Raw genomic sequence first — 18,396 nt, 5'->3', positions numbered from 1 at the left:
AAGTTCATTACTCTCCCAACGAAGGTATCTTTTTTTCTTCCCATCAAAAGTAAAGGTCTTGCTCCTATGAACAAAAAAATTAATAATAAAAGAGCTTTCTTGACTCTAAATGGAGTCATTTTCTTGCTCCTATGTTGGTAAGTGCGTTTCTTCCAATACGCCCTTTCTCTAGAGGAGTGCTCTTCTAGGATCCAAAACTTTAAATGGAAGTTTAAGTTCTCCCTACCTGCTTTCTGTGGGCCCAAGACCTCATCTCTTGCATGCACATTAAGAACCTGGATGGTTTGGATGGAAGCAAAATCCAGGATTCATTCAGCATCGTCCCACATACCTAGAGTCCTACTTTTTCAGTTCTAGTTCTATTTTTGGAATCTGAGATATTTTATTATGTTCCTTTGAGGTAAGCTATGCATTGGAAAGGGTATTACTCATATTTTCCCCAAAGCTTCTGGATGTTTTGTAATGATAATTTTCACAATTATGAAAACAGACTGTTGACCACTTCTTTATTGACATTCTAAAGTCTTACAAGACTTTAAAATACAAAAGGAATTGAATCATAGTTTTTAAAAAAAGATAATAATGCAGCTTTCTTATCTCTAAATGGGATAAGAGATGAACACTTTCATGTTTGAAAGGAAGATCTTGTCATTTCTGGGGTTCATCTTTATAGGTCTGTGTGCATTCATCTATAAAAAACTGTAAACCATCATCAGAAATAAATCATTGATCTTGGGGAAAAAATTATCAGTTCTGGATTTACAGTATGGAATAAATAATGTATCAAGAGCATACAATTTATTGTCATAGTTTATTTAAAGTTCCATAACTATTTAGTACAGCTTTTTTTCGGATAATAGGCTTGATGCTTCACCTATTTTTTGAGGAATGAGGAATAAGTCTTAAAATGATATGCTTTTGTTCTGTTAAGACTTAATTGATTCCATTTGCTCTTTCAGTGAAAAGCGGCTGAAGTATGACCACTACTTAGTGCCATTCACTCTGTTTGAGTTGGCATTTTTATATAAAAGCCAAGGGGAAATTGACAAGGCCATAAAATTCCTAGAAACTGCAAGGTAAGTGATGAAGGTAGCTCTTCTTTGATTGCTGTGGAGTTAGGAATGTCAACACCATTACAACTAAAATCAGCAGCAGTGGCCTCAGACACTTAAAGATTAATAAAGTCATGAAGAATTAGTAATAATATTACTTCTGCAAATTAGCAATAATATTGCTTTTGCTGGCTTATGCATTATGTTCATGCTTTTGCTATAATTGTGCTGTTCCTCATGCCTCACCCTGTTGCTTCTTATAGATGTGATTGTAGGTATCTGTCTCAGCGATTGCTAAATTACTGTTCTCTAAATCAGAAATTGGAAGATTTTTATGTAAGTGGCCAAATAGTATTTTTGGCTCTATTGTGTAAGGTCTTCATTGAAACTACTCAGTTATATTTAAAATAGTCATAGAATATGATATGTAAATAAATGGATGTGTTCAGATTTGAATCTTGGGTCGTAATTTGATGACCAATAGATAAGGTCATTTAAGTCATAACTATCATTTCCTTGATGAGCAACTAATCACATGAAGTTCTTTGATCTCCACCATAGTAGTTCTGAAGTATTTTTTTCTTTTTATCATTTGAGCTAGACAATGACTCTTAAACTTATGATCATGGTCCTCTTATTTAAGGCAAAACCTTATAGTCTGTTTGTCTTGAGCATTTTGTGCAATGGAGAAGGAATGCCATAACAGCTGTAGGTCACAAATAGCCTGGGGTTTGTTGGTTCATTAATTTCTTTAAATTCAGCAAATATTGACTGAATACCTACTAAGTACCAGATACTGGTAAAAGTGCTAGAGAGACCTAGCTACAAACTATATAGGCAATGTTTCTACTTCCTTAGCTGGAGGGAGATATTAGATTAAACAATCAAGTGAGAAAAATACTAATGATATTTTTTTTCCTGAAGTTTACTCAGATATTATTTTAGATTTTATTGTTTCTGGAAGATTTCCTTGAGGAGGTGATACTGTAATTGACATTTGTATAATTAGAGCAAGTTTTGAGAAAATCAGTCACATGAAATCACCAGAAGACTGGGCAGGAAGCATTTTTGGCAGAAGCTACAGGGGAGTTAAACTAGGTCATCAGTGATGGTTTTACTGAGATGGGGAATAGTTAGAACAACAGGTTTGGGGAAAGAAACATACTTCTTTTGGGACCATAATACTTGGAGATGGCTGTTGAATTTCCCAGGTAGAGATATTGAGTTGGTAGTCAGATATGTAAGCATGGGTTTTCTGGTAATCAGAGCTAAATGTAGAGATTCCAAAGTCACCAACACAAGATGGCAATATTTAAAGCCATCGTACTTGATAAGTTCATTTTGGGAAAGTTGCAGAGCAAGGATGGAAGTCTGTTGTGGTGCCTGGGATATGCCTTCATTTTAGAGATGAACCAATAAAATTAAGAAGATTAAGATTTTAATATGAGTTAGAAAGACATCTAGGAAACCCAATTGCTTGAAAAAAAAAAAAATAAGAATATTCAATTCATGAGAGTAGCTGCTGAGAGGTCAGCAACATAAGACCAAAGAAGGCCTGTCGAACTTGGCAGCATGATCATTAGTGACCTTGACAAGTGAGGTGAAAATGAAACAGAGTCGGGCTGGGGCTGGAGCTCAGTGGTAGAGCACTCACCTAGCACATGCAAGGCCCTGGGTTTGTTCCTCAGCACCACATAAAAATAAATAAATAAAATAAAGATATTGTGTCCAACTACAACTAAAAAATAAATATTAAAAAAAGAGAAAGAAACAGTTAGCTATTGGAGGCAAGGATTTTCAATGTTTGCAAGCATTTTCTAAAAATATTTAGAGCACAGTGATAGGGCAAAGACCAGGACATAGGGTAGCCAACAAGGACTTCTGTTTAAAAAAGAAAAAAAAAAAAAAAGGTTTATGTGAAAACAAGTCACTTTTAATCTGTTGAGCTGGAAATGTTGCTCAGATGTGGCATGAGGCCATGGGTTTCATCCCTAGTACTGCCTTTCTCCCCCATCCCCGAAACCCGTCCCCCATTGTTGATAGTATGATTAGACCCAAAAACTGTTGTTTCAAATATTTATTGTTTGGATATATTTACTACTATGTAGTGTATAGTAAAACAATTTTATAATGATGACAGTGGAAGACAAGAAAGTCCAGGAGTCCAGACTACACCTCACCTCTAAAAAGCAACCAAAAGCTACCACTAATGTCATACAGTACTGATGATAACATGTTCCCTAGTAATTTTAAGACTTTCAATTAATTTCAGTTTCCTTTATGTAGTAGGAGCTTTGCAAAGTTGCCAAAAGTGGTGGCCAGACATTTAGGAATATAGTCAGGTACATCCTTTGATACACTCTGTTAAGATGTTGATTTTAGTTTATAAATAATACATTTTATTAACCCTTAGCAAAGTTACCACCAAGCAGCCCTTAGATGTGTATGAAGTGAAAAGCTATAGAAATAAGTGCTATAGAAATAAGGCAACGTATAAAAGTAGGAGACTAAAGTTGAAGTTATTCCATTTTGTTGTTTCTTAACAGTTGTAGCAAAGGGAGGTTAACAAGAATGATCTCAGTCAAGTTTTAAAGTAATCTTTGCATTTTGATGGCCCTTCTGACATTGGTCTGATTATTATTTATTTTTTAAAAAATTGTTTTTTTTTGAGAGAGAGAATTTTTTAATATTTATTTTTTAGTTTTTGGCGGACACATCTTTGTTTGTATGTGGTGCTGAGGATCGAACCTGGGCTGCACGCATGCCAGGCGAGCGCACTACCGCTTGAGCCACATCCCCAGCCCCCTGATTATTATTTAATTATTGGACAAATCATTGATATTTGCTCATTAGAATTAGAATAAGTAATTTTGGTAGTACTAAGGAATACTGCTGTCTTTTTTGCAGGTCTTTCTTTCTAGTGGTTGATGATGTTTACCATGTTTATATGAGCCTACCTTCACATTTTCCAAATTAAAAAAAGGAAGTCAAACTATTTAGGAATAGTTCACCAAATTTGTTAGGTCCTCCTCAAAACCTTCTTGCTGGGTTTGTGAATGGTTTGGTAATTAAGTAGAATTTTGCTACTGAAAATATGACTTTAAATCACCACCAGGAAGCTTCTGCAAAAACAGACTTGCTATCCCCAACCCTACCTCCAGACAGAATCTGCATTTTGCTGTGATGCAGGGTTTCGCATATTAAAGTTTGAAAGTAAATAGCATACTGGGGAGTGAGATACAAAGAATTTGTATCCTTTGGAATACAAAAAAATTTTGACTGTATAATTTTATTGTTATCTTCAGAAACAACTACAAAGATTACTCCTTGGAGTCCAGACTACATTTCAGAATTCAGGCAGCTCTTCACCTCTGGAAAAAACCCTCCTCGGAATGATCAGGACCCAGATGATGGAATTCCCCCCAAGCAGATGCATCGGCATCTGCTGTAGATTAGACCTTGTTTTAAAGTGAGAAAGTGATCTTGTGAATAAGAGATGGAAAATTTATTTTACTGTCAATATTTTCTATCATCTGAATAGTTTACTGTTGGTCTCCATAAAAATGTTTTTATTTTTCTTCCTGTGGAATAACATTCAATAATAGCTAGAAAATTCTTATACTTTGCGTCTCCAAAAAGAATTTCACATTAGGTTTTAATTGGGGGGTGAAGAGTCTTTTTAGAGACTCATAGGTACAATAAAGACTAATTAGATTATTTATTTTTTTAATGTGGAAATTAATATTGTTTAGCAAATAACTTACAAGTTGAACCATTTTTAGATTTGTTGTTGTCAGTTAAGATTAGAGATATTTTGTTGCCTAGTATTTAAATCTCAGAGGAGAAATAAATATTGCATTAGATAATTTAATGAACTTCTGAAGACCGAAAAAGACAGGCAGAGAGCATAAACTTGGTTGGGATAATTACTTCGTGTTTTAAAGAGACTTGTACCTATAAAAGATCATGAAACTCCAAGTTATTGGGGTTTTACTCCTCTTATTGGTTAAAAGTTGAGAGACTATGCTGGTTTTGAATGTACTTAAGTCTATCATAAAAACAAAATTTTTAAAGCTTGTGTATATAAAGGAAAGAAAAAGTCATATTTTAGAAATTATCCTTAACCTTAGTGATAAAGCCTAAAATCTAAACATTGATTATTTTTCTTATAGGAAGCAAAGTTCTTGCAGCTTTAAATGATATATGAAAATCAATAATTTTTACACTTACAATGATAAGATCTCATTTTCTAATCTCTCTAGCACTGTGATGGTTCCTTATAAATATTTGGACTGTGCTTAATCCTTTAATTGAGAAATAGGATCAAGTCAGGGAGTAGGCAAAATGCTGTAATCCTGGCTCTGCGATTGAAGAGCAGTTCAACAGGTGACCTTTAGGAAGTCCCTGCTCCCTATGCATCACCATGGTTTCTTCATCTATGATATGGAAAAAGGAACAGATGACTTAAAGGTCTCTTTCAGCTTTATAACTGTGTGACAGTGTATTAGGTATTTATTTTCGGCAGATGTTAAATGTTTTCATCCAAACCATTCCCACCTACAGCATGTTTTATTTTTCAGTCATCACCATTCCTTGCCCATATTGTATGTGTTGTGGCTAAGGACCAGCTTTCATCTAGAATGTAGAAAAGCAGTTCATGAATCTGTGAGTCTGGGGTTTCGTTCCATTTCTTTTTTGAAGAAGGGAGCTTGTCTTGGGAACCTCTTCATTTTCACAGAAAGAGTCTCAGATTGGGAGTCCTTCTCTGTTGGTTAATCGTGCCATGATATTGGAGAAAGTGGCTTATACTTTCTGGGACTCAGTTTTCCCAGTGGGAATAGCAAAGTAGTACTTGGTGCTCTTGAGGACTTAATTAGATATTGCTTATGGAGGCATTTTGTAAACCCTGAAAGGCTATATGAATATGAGTTGTTGTAATAATTATGGTTTTTAATGCACTGATTACAGTATAAACAAAAATATTGGCTGAGTCTATGGTCTGTGCTATAAAATGAAAGAAGTGTGGAAATTTGAAAACCATTAAATTTATTCATGCATTTAGCACTGATAGTAGCCCATATAATGAATTTCTTCCTTGTTCTCCCCTGTTACAGGACTCTTTCCCTAGCAGGAATTTGGTGATGTTTTCTTTAAGGTGCAAATTCTTGACCAATGAAGATGTCTTTCCAATGGAAGATAATTAATACAAGTCAAGTCAGAATACTGCCTCTTTAGATAGTATGGTGGCAGATATCAATATGTGCTATCAATATAAATTACATAATTACTTAAGGTACAGACTGAAAAGGAAATAAATCAACTCATTATTTACTATAATTAGTAGTAAAAAACATGTTCACTAATTATTTTACTTTGGAAAAAGTTTATAAATTCTTTAGGAGAGTTTTGGCAGCAATATACTCTGATTTTTGTGAGAAGCTGCAAGTCAATAAAAAATATTCTTCTGGTATAAAATGAAGAAATCTTAATCTAACAGTGGCTATTTTAATTGTAGCTACATTATCAAATACAAAAGAAATTCATCTGTCCCATTTAAAATTTTCCTGTTATTTTCTTTCTTTTTCTATTTTCTATCTAGTGCATTTGTAAGTAAGTACTATAATAGCATTAGTTCTGCTATATTTGTTTTCTCTCATGCCTAAGATATTGTGCTGGCACCAATTTCTTGACATCAGCTGATATTGTATTTTTGGAGTTATTTTGTAATTCAGGGTGTTATATGAAGTGACATTGCTTAATCTTTTGAGAGGCATGTATGACGACGTTGAATTTCTGATGTGTCTGACGTTGTAATTTATGTAATACCTCATAAAATTGCCTTTTTTCTCCTTTTTAATGGAGAGGCATTGTTCTGAGTGGTGAATTGGAAATTTTTAAAATTTGTTCTAATTAGTTATACATGACAGTAGAATGCATTCTGACACATCATACATAAATGGACTATACCTTCTTATTTTTTTCATTGTACATGATGTAGAATCACACCAGTCACGTAGTCATATATGCACATAGAGTAATAATGTCCAATTCATTCTACTATTCTGCCTACCCCCAATGCTCCCTTCCCTCCCCTCCCCTCACTACCCTCTGCCTAATCCAAAGTACCTCTATTTTTCCCAAGATCCTCTCCCCTTATCGTGAATTAGCATCTGCATATCAGAGAAAACATTCTGCCTTTGGTTTTGGGGGATTGGCTTATTTTGATTAGCATGATATTCTCTGGCGCCATCCATTTACCAGCAAATGCCATCATTTCTTTTTCTTTTTTTTTTGTTTTTGGTACTGGGGATTGAACTCAGGGGTACTCAACTACTGAGCCACATCCCCAGCCCTATTTTGCATTTTATTTAGAGACAGAGTCTCACTGAATTGCTTAGTGCCTCACTTTTGCTCAGGCTGGCTTTGAACTCAAGATACTCCTGCCACAGCCTCCCAGCCACTGGGATTGCAGGCATGCATCACCACTCCCGGCTTAATGCCATCATTTCATTCTTCTTCGTTAAGGCTGAGTAATATTCCATTGTGATATGTACTACATTTTCTTTATCCATTTATCTGTTGAAGGGCATCTAGGTTGGTTATTGTGAGTTGATCTGCTTTAAACATTGACATGGCTGTGTCACTCTAGTATGCTGATTTTAAGTCTTTTTTTTTTTTGTAATATTTATTTATTTATTTTGATTTTAAGTCTTTTGGATATAAACCAAGGAATGGGATAGCTGGGTCAAGTGGTGGTTCATTCCAAGTTTTCTGAGGAATCTCCATACCGCTTTCCATATGGTTCCAACCAAGTTGAAGTTCTACCAGCAATATATGAGTGTACTTTTTCCCCCACATCCTCACCAACATTTATTGTTGCTTGTATCCTTGATAATTGCCATTCTGACTAGAGTGAGATGCATTGTATATTTAAGTAAATTTTTTGTTTCATTGGATTGGTGACAAGGCACCATTTCCATTTGGCATTTAATGATAGATTATGTTGGCTCTTGACATTTTCTATACCCAGAGATATAAGTAGGTCCCAAGTTGTTTAGAAGAAAAAGTTCATTGATTTTTCCTTCAGAGGGCAGAGATGAGACAAAGTGGATAGAAGCTGTAAGGAGGTGAATTCTAGATTAATCAGTGTTAAGAAATATTTTTAATCATTAGAATGTTCCAACAGTCTTAGTCTAACTAGCTCTTTGGCATTGGGGTGAGTTTAGTAGTGCTATATGACTATCATTCCTACCTGGCATCAGTGCTTGGGCTAGTTGAATTTGAGGTCACTCTATGAGTCTTTGATCAGGGTTTCAAATCAGAGAGGTTTTGGGCATAAAGAAGAAAATGCCCCTTTAAATAAAAGTGAATGTTTCTTCTTTCAAAGGTCCTTACATTGTGATAGGCACCAACAGTATCTGCTATTGGTACTCATTATGATTCTATTTCTGTCCCTTCAAAACTATTGAAGCTATTGATCTTTGTGAATAGAGGTATTTCTCCGCTTCAATGATAAAAGCAGTAATTAAAATATGGTCTTTATGACCAACTGGAAATTTTTCTGTAAATGATAAATAATTAAATTAATTAATTTTTTACTCTTTTTCTTTCTAGTGGGACTATCCATTTCATAAATCTTAAATATATTTAGTTAAAACAAATTAATGAAGACTCTAGCAATAATTTTTGAAACCCTAAGATTTTACTTTTCATTGGCCCTGGAATGGATCTGGGGACATTATCTTATCCTTTCCAGCTTTTCAACTGTAGTGGTTATCCTTTCATACTGTTTTGTCTGGTATAATCTCCACTTGCCACCTTGTGGCCATTTAGCCGTTGAAATGTCCAGGCTACACAGGATTATGCTGATTGTCACAGGGGCCTTCCTTCATACATGCTGCAGTTTTGTCTAAAGAATCCCAGGATCCTGCTTCCTGGCATTCTGGCTTTTGCTTGCTGTCTACTGTGACCACTTAGTCGCCACAGTTGCATCAGGAATTGTGTTGCAAATATCTGTGAGTTCACTTCTTCTGTTGAAGTGCCCTTAAACCTTCATTTCACTGTGTTTGTTCTTCAGATGTTCCAGGTCATTGGCATGTTTGAACGTTAGTCTCACCCCTTCTGACCCCTGCTGAGCTTGTATACAAATTAAAAGTTCTTATTTTTTTAAGGTTACTGTTTTAATATGATTTTATAGACATTCCTTGATTTTCCACAAAGTGCGGCTGTTAGAATTATAGGAGAGTGAGTGACTGTCACCATTGAAATGTTAGTAGATTTCATGTGTAAAATAACTTATAAGAGCATTATTCTGAAAAATTTAGTGAACTCTTTTTAATCCCTTAATTAGTGTTTCAACATTGACTCTCTCAACTAGCCCAATCTTACTCTTTCAAGTTTTTAGATACAAGTTAACCACTTAGAATAATTTGGCAGATTGAAATTTAAAGTTATATATAAATGCCTTTTGCCGCCTATTATTATTTTGAATGTATATGATACTTAAGCAATATGCATGGCATATATTTAATCTCTAGACATTTCTTGATTATATAAGTCTATTGATTGCTAGACAAAACAACTTACAGTATATAGACAATGTTTATACTGTCAGGAGTGCAGGGTTTTCTCTAAATTGTTCTTTCTCCCCAATTATTTACATTTTTTTTTTTTTAAAGTGTAGGAGTTTGTTCTATAACCCTTTTGCTGCTTCCCTTGTTGGTGGTTTTGTCTTTTGTGCATTTACTGTTGGATTTAGTAACTTTAGAATGTTAAGCTTGAAATTTAATGAAAGACATCAGAATTTATCATATCATTTGGGTTGAGCAATTTTGTCTGATCTTGACAGACTCCCTTCCTACGAGGGAATTGTTGAAATCCATTCCAGTCTGTTTGTAAAACTTCATCACTATAGAAAGAAATGTAAGAACAATTCTGTATATTGGGATAGTTGAGCAGGTTCTTGGCTGAGCCATTCAGAAGGCTATGTGGAAGTCCAAGCCCCATTCCCTCCTGTCTTCAGTGTACCTGTGACATGTGTTAACATACTAATAATACTGTAACAGGACTTTGCATGGGAAAAAAATCAAAGCAGCTGCCTCACTGTATTTAATAAAGAATGCCTACGATGCCTGCCAATTGGATATTTTAATAGGAAAAGTCAAGGTCTGTGCATACCAAACTTCAATAAGTAAAACTTGTTGAACATACAATATACTTTGTGTTGCTAATGCAGTAGTTCTTAGAAATGTATAATTTTAAATGATGAATTTAAGGGATGCTGGCATATCCCATTGGGAACATTTGTTTTATCGCTGCTTAACATTTTCTAGCATATTGGGTTTAATTATGGTAGTCTGTTGGGTATCATTTTTGGGGAAAATAAAGGTGTTAATGTCAGTGTAACAGAACTGATAGCAAGAGAAATCGAATAAATGAGTACATTAAAGAATATTACTTATTTCATTTTTAAAGGAATTACATTATTTTGAAATTTGAAGGTATTCTCAACTTGAAGGTACAACCTGTCTGCTTTGGAAATTATGCAAATATTTTAATTCATTCTTTAATGGAGCCAAATGTGCAGGAAGCAATTTTGGAGATAATAAATGAGTTTAAATAATTTATATTAATTCACTTTTTTTCCTGAAGCAATTCATTCTTCATAGTAGACAGTTGCTTTTTGTGTAAGGAAAAAATGTACACATTTTGAATCTTAGGCTGTTAGATTTAATGGCTTAAGAAAACAGCATTGTTGGGTTCTGTTTAACTGAAATTTACAGAGGGAGGGCATATGTGTTTGACTATGTGCTGTCCAGAAAAACTGTTTAATTCTCAACAATATGTTGTTTTCTTATACTGTGTCATACAAATTCTATAAGTAAGTAGTTTATTTATTATCATTTTTTTTCTTTGCTGATTGTTGGTATCTAAACACCTAAAAGAGTACTGACTCATGTATATATTGGTGTTTTAAAATATTTATTTGCAAATGTTCATAGAACACTTAATTTTTTTGATGCAGGTTGCTAAATTATATTTAAAAGCAAATATATATATATATATATATATTTAATAAGTGAGAAGTATTATTTTCTTACTGAAATTTATTTTCCAAGGCAAATTTATTTTATACTGTTTCATTTGGGAAACTTTGCTTTCTCTCAAAACAGAAAATAAACCTGTCTTGTAGTCTGGCTACCTAGAAGCCCCTAATGTTAACTTGTACATGTAGGAGGCTTTTGAAATTATTTAATAACATTATTTTTACTTTTGTTTGAATTTTAAAAAAAGTTGAAAGCCATAGCATTTTGTAAGCCAGTTTGGAGTTTCCTGTTGAATAATCAGAGCTACATATATGAACTTTATAGTTCAATTTTCTTAGTAAAAATTTTCAGTATCTTACCTTTTTCTTCACCACATTTGAGCTTAATCTCCTGCCTTTCACATTCTCAGCAGTCACAGTTTTACAAAACAAAATGTTTTTAGAAATTGAAGATGTAAGAGTCTGTGTGAGATGAATGTGTCAGTAATATCCTTCTGCTGTTCAACTAGGCACTGGTACCTGAAAGTGAAATAGATTGAAGCTGTAAAAGCATTTTATCAATACAAATCAAGAAGAAACTGTGAACTTCTTATAATTTTAATATAAAAGCTATGTTCCCAATGAGTATTCTCTTGTTGATTGTGTTAATGTTTTGTCTGCAATTTGTAAGTTTAATGCTGATATTTGATCTAAATTTTCAACATGAAGACAGCATTTCCTGTAGGCTATTTTTTTTTAACCATTCAAACATTTTTGGAAAACAGATGTCATCTTAGAAATTGCATTTTTAAGTGCAAATAAATCATCCCAAATTGCAAGTCAACATGTTTTATTTTTCATTCCTTAGTATTACAGAATATTCTGCATTATTAAATACATGTTTAAGTTGCCAGGTTTTGTTTTTCAGAATTCTGTATTTTCATATTGCTATAACTGGTTTACCTACAACATGCAATTGAATTGTTCCTTAAATAAATGACACTTGATGCATCTGCAGTTTTCTTTTAGTTGGTGTATATATAAAAGCTGTACAACATATGTTTCACTGGTCTTTAATTTTCACATGATATAGACTTAAGTTTTTGTTTCTTGACAAGATTCTCCTCCCCACACCCCTATTCTTGACAGTTGTGAAAGCTCTACCTTGTGCCAAATCTTAGCTGAGCCCTAGGCATGAAGAGATAAGTGGGATGGTACAGTTGTCTTGAGGGGAGGACTACCTTCTCTTTTATCTTTTTATAATCTATTTAATAAGCCAGAGATTTAAATTAGCTGCTAAAATGAACGATTTAAGGAGTCTTCAGCATTCTCTATAGCATAGTGGGTAAAAGTCCTACTCTCTGGGAATTAGGAAATCTGTCTTTAAGCCTGAACTTGGCTATATGAGACATGCAATCTCCATCTTGAATCACTTAATTTCTCTGAACTTTGCCTAACCCCTCTGTGAAATGGGAACAATTTTACTACCTCATTCAGCTCCAAGAGGATCAGAAGAAGAGGCAAGTGAGAATCACAATGGGCTAATCTAATATAAAATACTCTTGTCCACCCCACAAACCCTTGGCTAAATCTCAGTCACCCTGCTTTACCTAATGACAAAAGAAACAGAGAAATGTAGTCTACTTGTGGTCTCAGGACTTTGTGTGCAGGAGGAAGAATGAACCAGATATTTGGTGGCTAGAAAGGCAGTCCTTAATGTTGTTCATCATGAATTTCTGGTGCTTCTCCTTTCAGACACATGTCAGGGTCGTACTTTCCTGCCCGGCTGGAAGTGGGTATGGTGCAAAACTTGCCTGTCACTGTCATATCCACATTAAGGCTGGAGTGTGTCACCTCCTTTCCTACTTGTCATCCTTTATTCTTCTGTATGAAGAGCTTGTTAGATTTGCGAATAACATTAGTTACAACTCTTTGGTTTGAAAGGGAAGAAATGAACTGCATTTAGCTTAAAAACAAAACTTGCAAGACATATCCAGGGACAAGAATGAGGAGACCCTTAGGAAGTCTGTATATTCAGAATGGAAAAGGTTTTGAGACCTGGGGAACAATTCTCCTGTCTCTCTCTTACAGTTCCTTCCTTCTGCTAATGGCTCATGGTAACAAAGGCTCTTTAAATTTTTTTTTTTTTTTAATCATGCTCTATCACTATTTCAGGCCAGTAAAAAATTAACTCCACATTGTTCTCATTCAGGCCCCTGGACTGCCAGATTATTCTCTATCTGGAATGAGAGGAGGAAAGGAGTATTGTGTATATGACTTGCATCTTAACCAGCAGACTTCCTGGCCAGACGCAGTGGCGCACTTCTGTAATCCCAGCAGGTCAGGAGACTGAGGCAGGAGGATCATGAGTTCAAAGCCTACCCCAGCTAAAGTGAGGCACTGAGTTGCTCAGTCTCTAAATAAATACAAAATAGAGCTGAGGATGTGGCTCAGTGGTCCAGGTGCCCCAGAGTTCAATCCCAAAACAAACAAAATACATTTCCTGTCCAAGCAAGTCTCACAGCTTTAGGCAACCTCAGCCGCCGCGCAGGAAAGTATGACCCCTACATGTGCCTGGAAGGAGAAGCACTGACTGCCTTTCTAGACACCAAATATCTGGTTCACTCACCCTCCTACACACCAAGTGCTGACTCTGCTCCAACAAAGACAACCCCCAGTCCTTTCTAGTGGAGACATGTCTGCAACATTCCTTGCAATCTTATTCCAGATCCAAATGTGGCTTCAAATTGATGTGAGCATCATGAACTATAAAGCTGTTTGTCCTCTACACAAGGTTTCTATATGGGTTAACAGAGGGAGGACAACCACCATGAACATGCCCACTCAGAAAGGCAGAAGGTGAAGCGTGGGAAGCAGCAAACACTGGTCTGTGACAATTCTAAAATCCCATATGTTGAGCCTCTCTACTTTGGGAGTAGGAAATGTCCTTTGATTAGACTTTGATCCCATTTCCTAGGAACATTGTCCTTATCCATTGATTTCTGGGCATCTGGTTTCACTTTCTAAGAGATTTTGAATTAAAAAAATAATAATTTCTGTGGCCCTATCTGAAGTGGTAGGGAATTTCCCCCTCCTCAGGAACTGAGCTCTTTCCTGCCTCACACTGGAGTCAAAGGATCATTTTAAGTCTCAGAAAGTCAGAACATTTCTCAGTGTGTGTTGCTCTTCAGCAGTATCATTCTCTCAAAAAACATAGTGTGCTTTTTGTTTGATTCTGTGCCATATGCCAAATAATCATACCACAGAGTGTTTAAGGCATTGCTCTCATTCCCATTGATAGAACTGTCTCAATATTGACTGGGGTCAGTATCATCTCTGGAACTCATTTCTGTATTAATCAGAATGCACTGTGATATGCTATGGTAATAAAGCACCCTCAAGTCTAGGAGACTGAAAATTACAATTGTTTATTTCTTGTTCCCATTACATGTGCATTTTCAGTCTGTAGATAATCCTGTTGTGCGTTGTGAAGGCCATTGGAAACACCACCATCTGGAATAATGCTCATTGCCATGGCAAAGGGGAGGGAGTTTTTGCAAATTGTATTCTGGCCTTAAAAAAAAAAAAAACTATTGAGTTATAATTTAAGTACCATAAATTTTTAAATATACGAATCTACATTTATTAAGTATGCTTTTGTGCAACCATCACCACAGTCCAGATTTAGAGCTCTTCCGTCACCTCCAGAGTTCCCTCATCTTTTTACTGTCAATCCCAATCCCATTCCCTAGCCCCAGGCAAACACTGACCTGGTTGTTTCTATGGTTTTGCCTTCAATACAAAGTTCATATAAATGGAATCACATAATACATAGTCTTTTGTTTCTAGCTTCTTTCACTTAGCATAATGTTTTTGAGATTCATCCAAAATAGACATGTTTATGGTTCATTTTTATTTTTGAGTTATCTGCCGTTGTATAAATATATGATGTATTATCCATTCACGAGCTGATGGCATTTGGGTCATTTCCTAGATTTTGGCTTTCATGAATAACACCACTACAAATATTTGCTTAAAAGTTTTTGTTTTAGCTGGGCATGGTGGCACACACCTGTAATCCCCAGCAACTCAGGAGGCTGAGGCAGGAGGATCACAAGTTTGGGACCAGTATCAGTAACTTAGCAAAGATCTGTGCTACTTAGTGAGACTGTGTCTCAAAATTAAAAAATAAAAAGGGCTGGGGATGTGGCTCAATGGTAAAGTATGCATGGGCTCATTCCCAGTGCCAAAATTTTTTTTCTTTGTTTTTACATAAGTTTCATTTCTCTTGAGTAGATACGCAGGAGTGGAATTCCTGGGTCATATATGGGCATAGGTTTATTTAGGAAACTGCCTGTCCCTAATTGGGGCTATGAAATGTTACATCTTGCTAGCAGTGTATGAGAATTCCTGTTTCTCTACATGCTTATCAACACTTGATGATGTCATTATTTTAACAAGTTTGGTTTATGTAAAGTGATATCATGCTGAAGTTCTGATACATTTTTAAAAATTGAATTTTAATTCGCATATTATAAAAGTCAATATTTTAAAGTTTACAACTCAATGACTTTTTGTATATTTACTATGTTGTACATCTATCACCATTATTAATCCTAGACATTTTTATTTTTCTAAAAAGAAATCTCCTATCCATTAACAGTCAATTCTGATTCCTCCTTCCATTCCCTGATAACCACTCATTAATTTCTGTTGGCATGGATGTGCCTGTTCTGCACATTTCAGATAATTGGAACCATACAATATACTGCCCTTTGTATTTATCTTCTTTCATATGGCATAATGTTTTTTGAGTTTTATCCAAGTTGTAGCATGAAACAGTACTTCAGTTCTTTTTATCCACTGTATGGATATACCACATTTTCTGTATTCACTAGTTAAAGGACATTTGGGATATTATGAACATGCTGCAGTGAACATTCTTGTGTAGGTTTTTGTGTGAACATTTGGTTTCAGTTTCTTGGGTATATACCTAGAAATGGTATTTGTGAGTCATATAGTCCTCTACATTTGTTTCTGAGGAACTGCCAAACTATTTTACAAAGTAGCTATACCCTATTACAGTCCCACCAGTAAAATATGAGGGTGCTGGTTTCTCTATATCTTCCCAATATCTGTTAGTTTCCAACTTTTTATTATAGCCATCCTAGTGGGTGTGAAGTAGTATCTTATTGTGGCGTTTGATTAAATTTCTCTAATGACTAATGATGTTGAGCATCTTTTCATATTCCTATTCATGCATTTTCTTTGGAGAGAATGATATATTTAAATTTTTAAATAATTTTAAAATTTATCTTTTAAATGTTGACTTGTAGGAGTTCTTTATATATTCTAGATACTAGATCTCTATCAAATATGTGATTTGCATATATTCTGTCCTATTTCATGTTGTTTTTCATTCTCTTGATTGTGTGAGGTCCAGTTTATCTTTTGTTTTGGTTCCTTGTGTTTTGGTATCATATCCAAGAAACCATTGCCTAATTTTCTAAGAGTTAATAGTTTTAGATTTTACATTTAAGTCTTTGATCTATTTTGTGTTATTTTTGTACATGGTGTGAAGTAGAGGTCCAGTTCATTCTTTTGCATGTGGATATTTCACCACTTGTTGAGAGCATTCTGATCATTAGTCTAAGGAAGTCATGTGATTATGCCCAATTTCAGTGGGACAGTTAAGTACAATCTACCAGATTGGTCCATGGTTCCAGGTTCACATGTGAGAGTTCCACAGCTATCTTTCTCAGTCCAGGTTCTGCATCCTTGAAGGGGAGTTATTATTGGTCTAGTGTAGGAGAGATGCTGATCCTTCCCTCAAAGGGTTGTAACTCAGGAAACAAGGTCATTGGGGACAAACATTACTGCTCAAGTTCACTGCTGTGGATTGTGAGTCAGTTAAGGGGAAAGGATCATCGTGAACTTCAAAATATCATATATGATTTTGAATGTAATTCTAGTTTATTTGAAAATTGATTTTAAATATATAATCCCCATTTGTACATTTGTTTAGCAAATATTTATTAAGTTTTTTGTGTTTCTTATCAGACACTGTTTTCAAGCACATTGAAATACTTTTGAAAAAAACAAATATTGCTGCCTTTATGGACCTTACCTTCTAGTAGAATGAGAAGACATTAAAAATAAATATAAAAAGCAAATTATATGATGCAGGGGTTAGCGATTTAAGATCTCAGGCCGGCTGCCTAGTCTTATAAATATTTACTAGAACATAATAATGCCCATTCATTTATGTGTTATCTATGGCAGCTTTCCCACCACAATACCAGAGTTAAAACAGTGACTTCATGGCTTGCAAACTTAAAATATTTATTATCTGACCCTTGAAGAAAACATTCAGTGACCCCTCTGCAATCTGTGAATGGCTCTGTGTGCCCTGGGGTTGGGGGGAAGGAAATATGGCACTGAGTCAAGGGAATTGGTAATGTTGAGATAGGGAAGGGTGTCAGTGGCAATTTAAAATTTTTTTGTGTGTTGTTGTTTGGACACATGATTTTATTTTATTTATTTTTATGTGGTGCTGAGGATCGAACCCAGCTCCTCACACGTGCTAGGCGAGTGCTCTACCGCTAAGCCACAACCCCAGCCCCAATTTTAAATAGGATGGTTAGAGTTAGCCTCATTGAGAAGGTGAAATTAGAGCAAAGACTTGACAGAGGAGAGGAGCTAAAGAGATAAGGCAAAAAAAAAAAAGTCAATGTGAAGGCATTAAGAAAGGAGTGTTTTCAAAGATCAAAAGGATCATATGGCTGTCTTGAAGGGACTGAGGGGGACTGTAGTAGAAGATGTCAGTGTGTGTATGATCTGAGGCTTTATCCTATTGGTAAGCTAACAAGTTTAGTCTGCATAGCTTTGTGGATTTGAACAGAAGACAGGAGACTCCTGAGTCAGAAACAAAACCATGCTGTTACAGCACAACAAGCAGCTCATCATCTTTGCGTCAGTTCCCTTCCTCTCCAAGTCCCGTAGGTGATATGGAGGGACCCTGTGGGTTTGTGTTATGGCTGAGAAATCTCAAGCTCAAGGAACCCAATTTTTTTGTAAAGGACTACTAGCAGCCTTTCTGCTCTTCTCTGAGGGAAGACAGTATCTTTGTCACACTGGACAGTAAACAAATCTTACTTATGCTCTAGAGGGAAATACCACTATAATCCTCCAAAGTTGATCATTGTCCAAAAGGTGGACCATTTTTGAAAAGATGGTCTGGAATAAAACTAGTCAGTGTCTTTTCATTGGAGATGTGCAGAAAAACCAGACCTGTGGTGAATGGCAAGTGTAAGATACCTT

At 35.4% G+C, this 18,396-nt stretch overlaps 1 protein-coding gene across 5 annotated transcripts in view; it reads left to right on the top strand.

Annotated features, from left to right (window-relative positions):
- Ttc39b (tetratricopeptide repeat domain 39B) overlaps window positions 1-12,087 on the top strand; it is a 125,174-nt gene extending 113,087 nt beyond the window's left edge. For all 5 annotated transcript variants that reach the window (XM_046467374.2, XM_046467375.2, XM_046467377.2 and 2 more), the window contains 2 exons: window positions 960-1,076; window positions 4,358-12,087. In XM_046467374.2, the coding sequence (XP_046323330.1) occupies window positions 960-1,076; window positions 4,358-4,448 (208 nt within the window). In that variant the 3' untranslated portion in view covers window positions 4,449-12,087. The remainder of the gene's footprint in view (window positions 1-959; window positions 1,077-4,357) is intronic.
- Window positions 12,088-18,396: the final 6,309 nt, after the last annotated feature.

This window comes from Marmota monax, unplaced genomic scaffold (genome assembly GCF_021218885.2).
Source record: "Marmota monax isolate L192 unplaced genomic scaffold, Marmota_monax_Labrador192_F-V1.1 WCK01_AAM20220418_F8-fsc00033, whole genome shotgun sequence".
NCBI classification, from domain to species: Eukaryota; Metazoa; Chordata; class Mammalia; order Rodentia; family Sciuridae; genus Marmota; species Marmota monax.
Note: the sequence above shows the minus strand (reverse complement) of the source record. Positions and strands in the feature narration are given on the sequence as shown.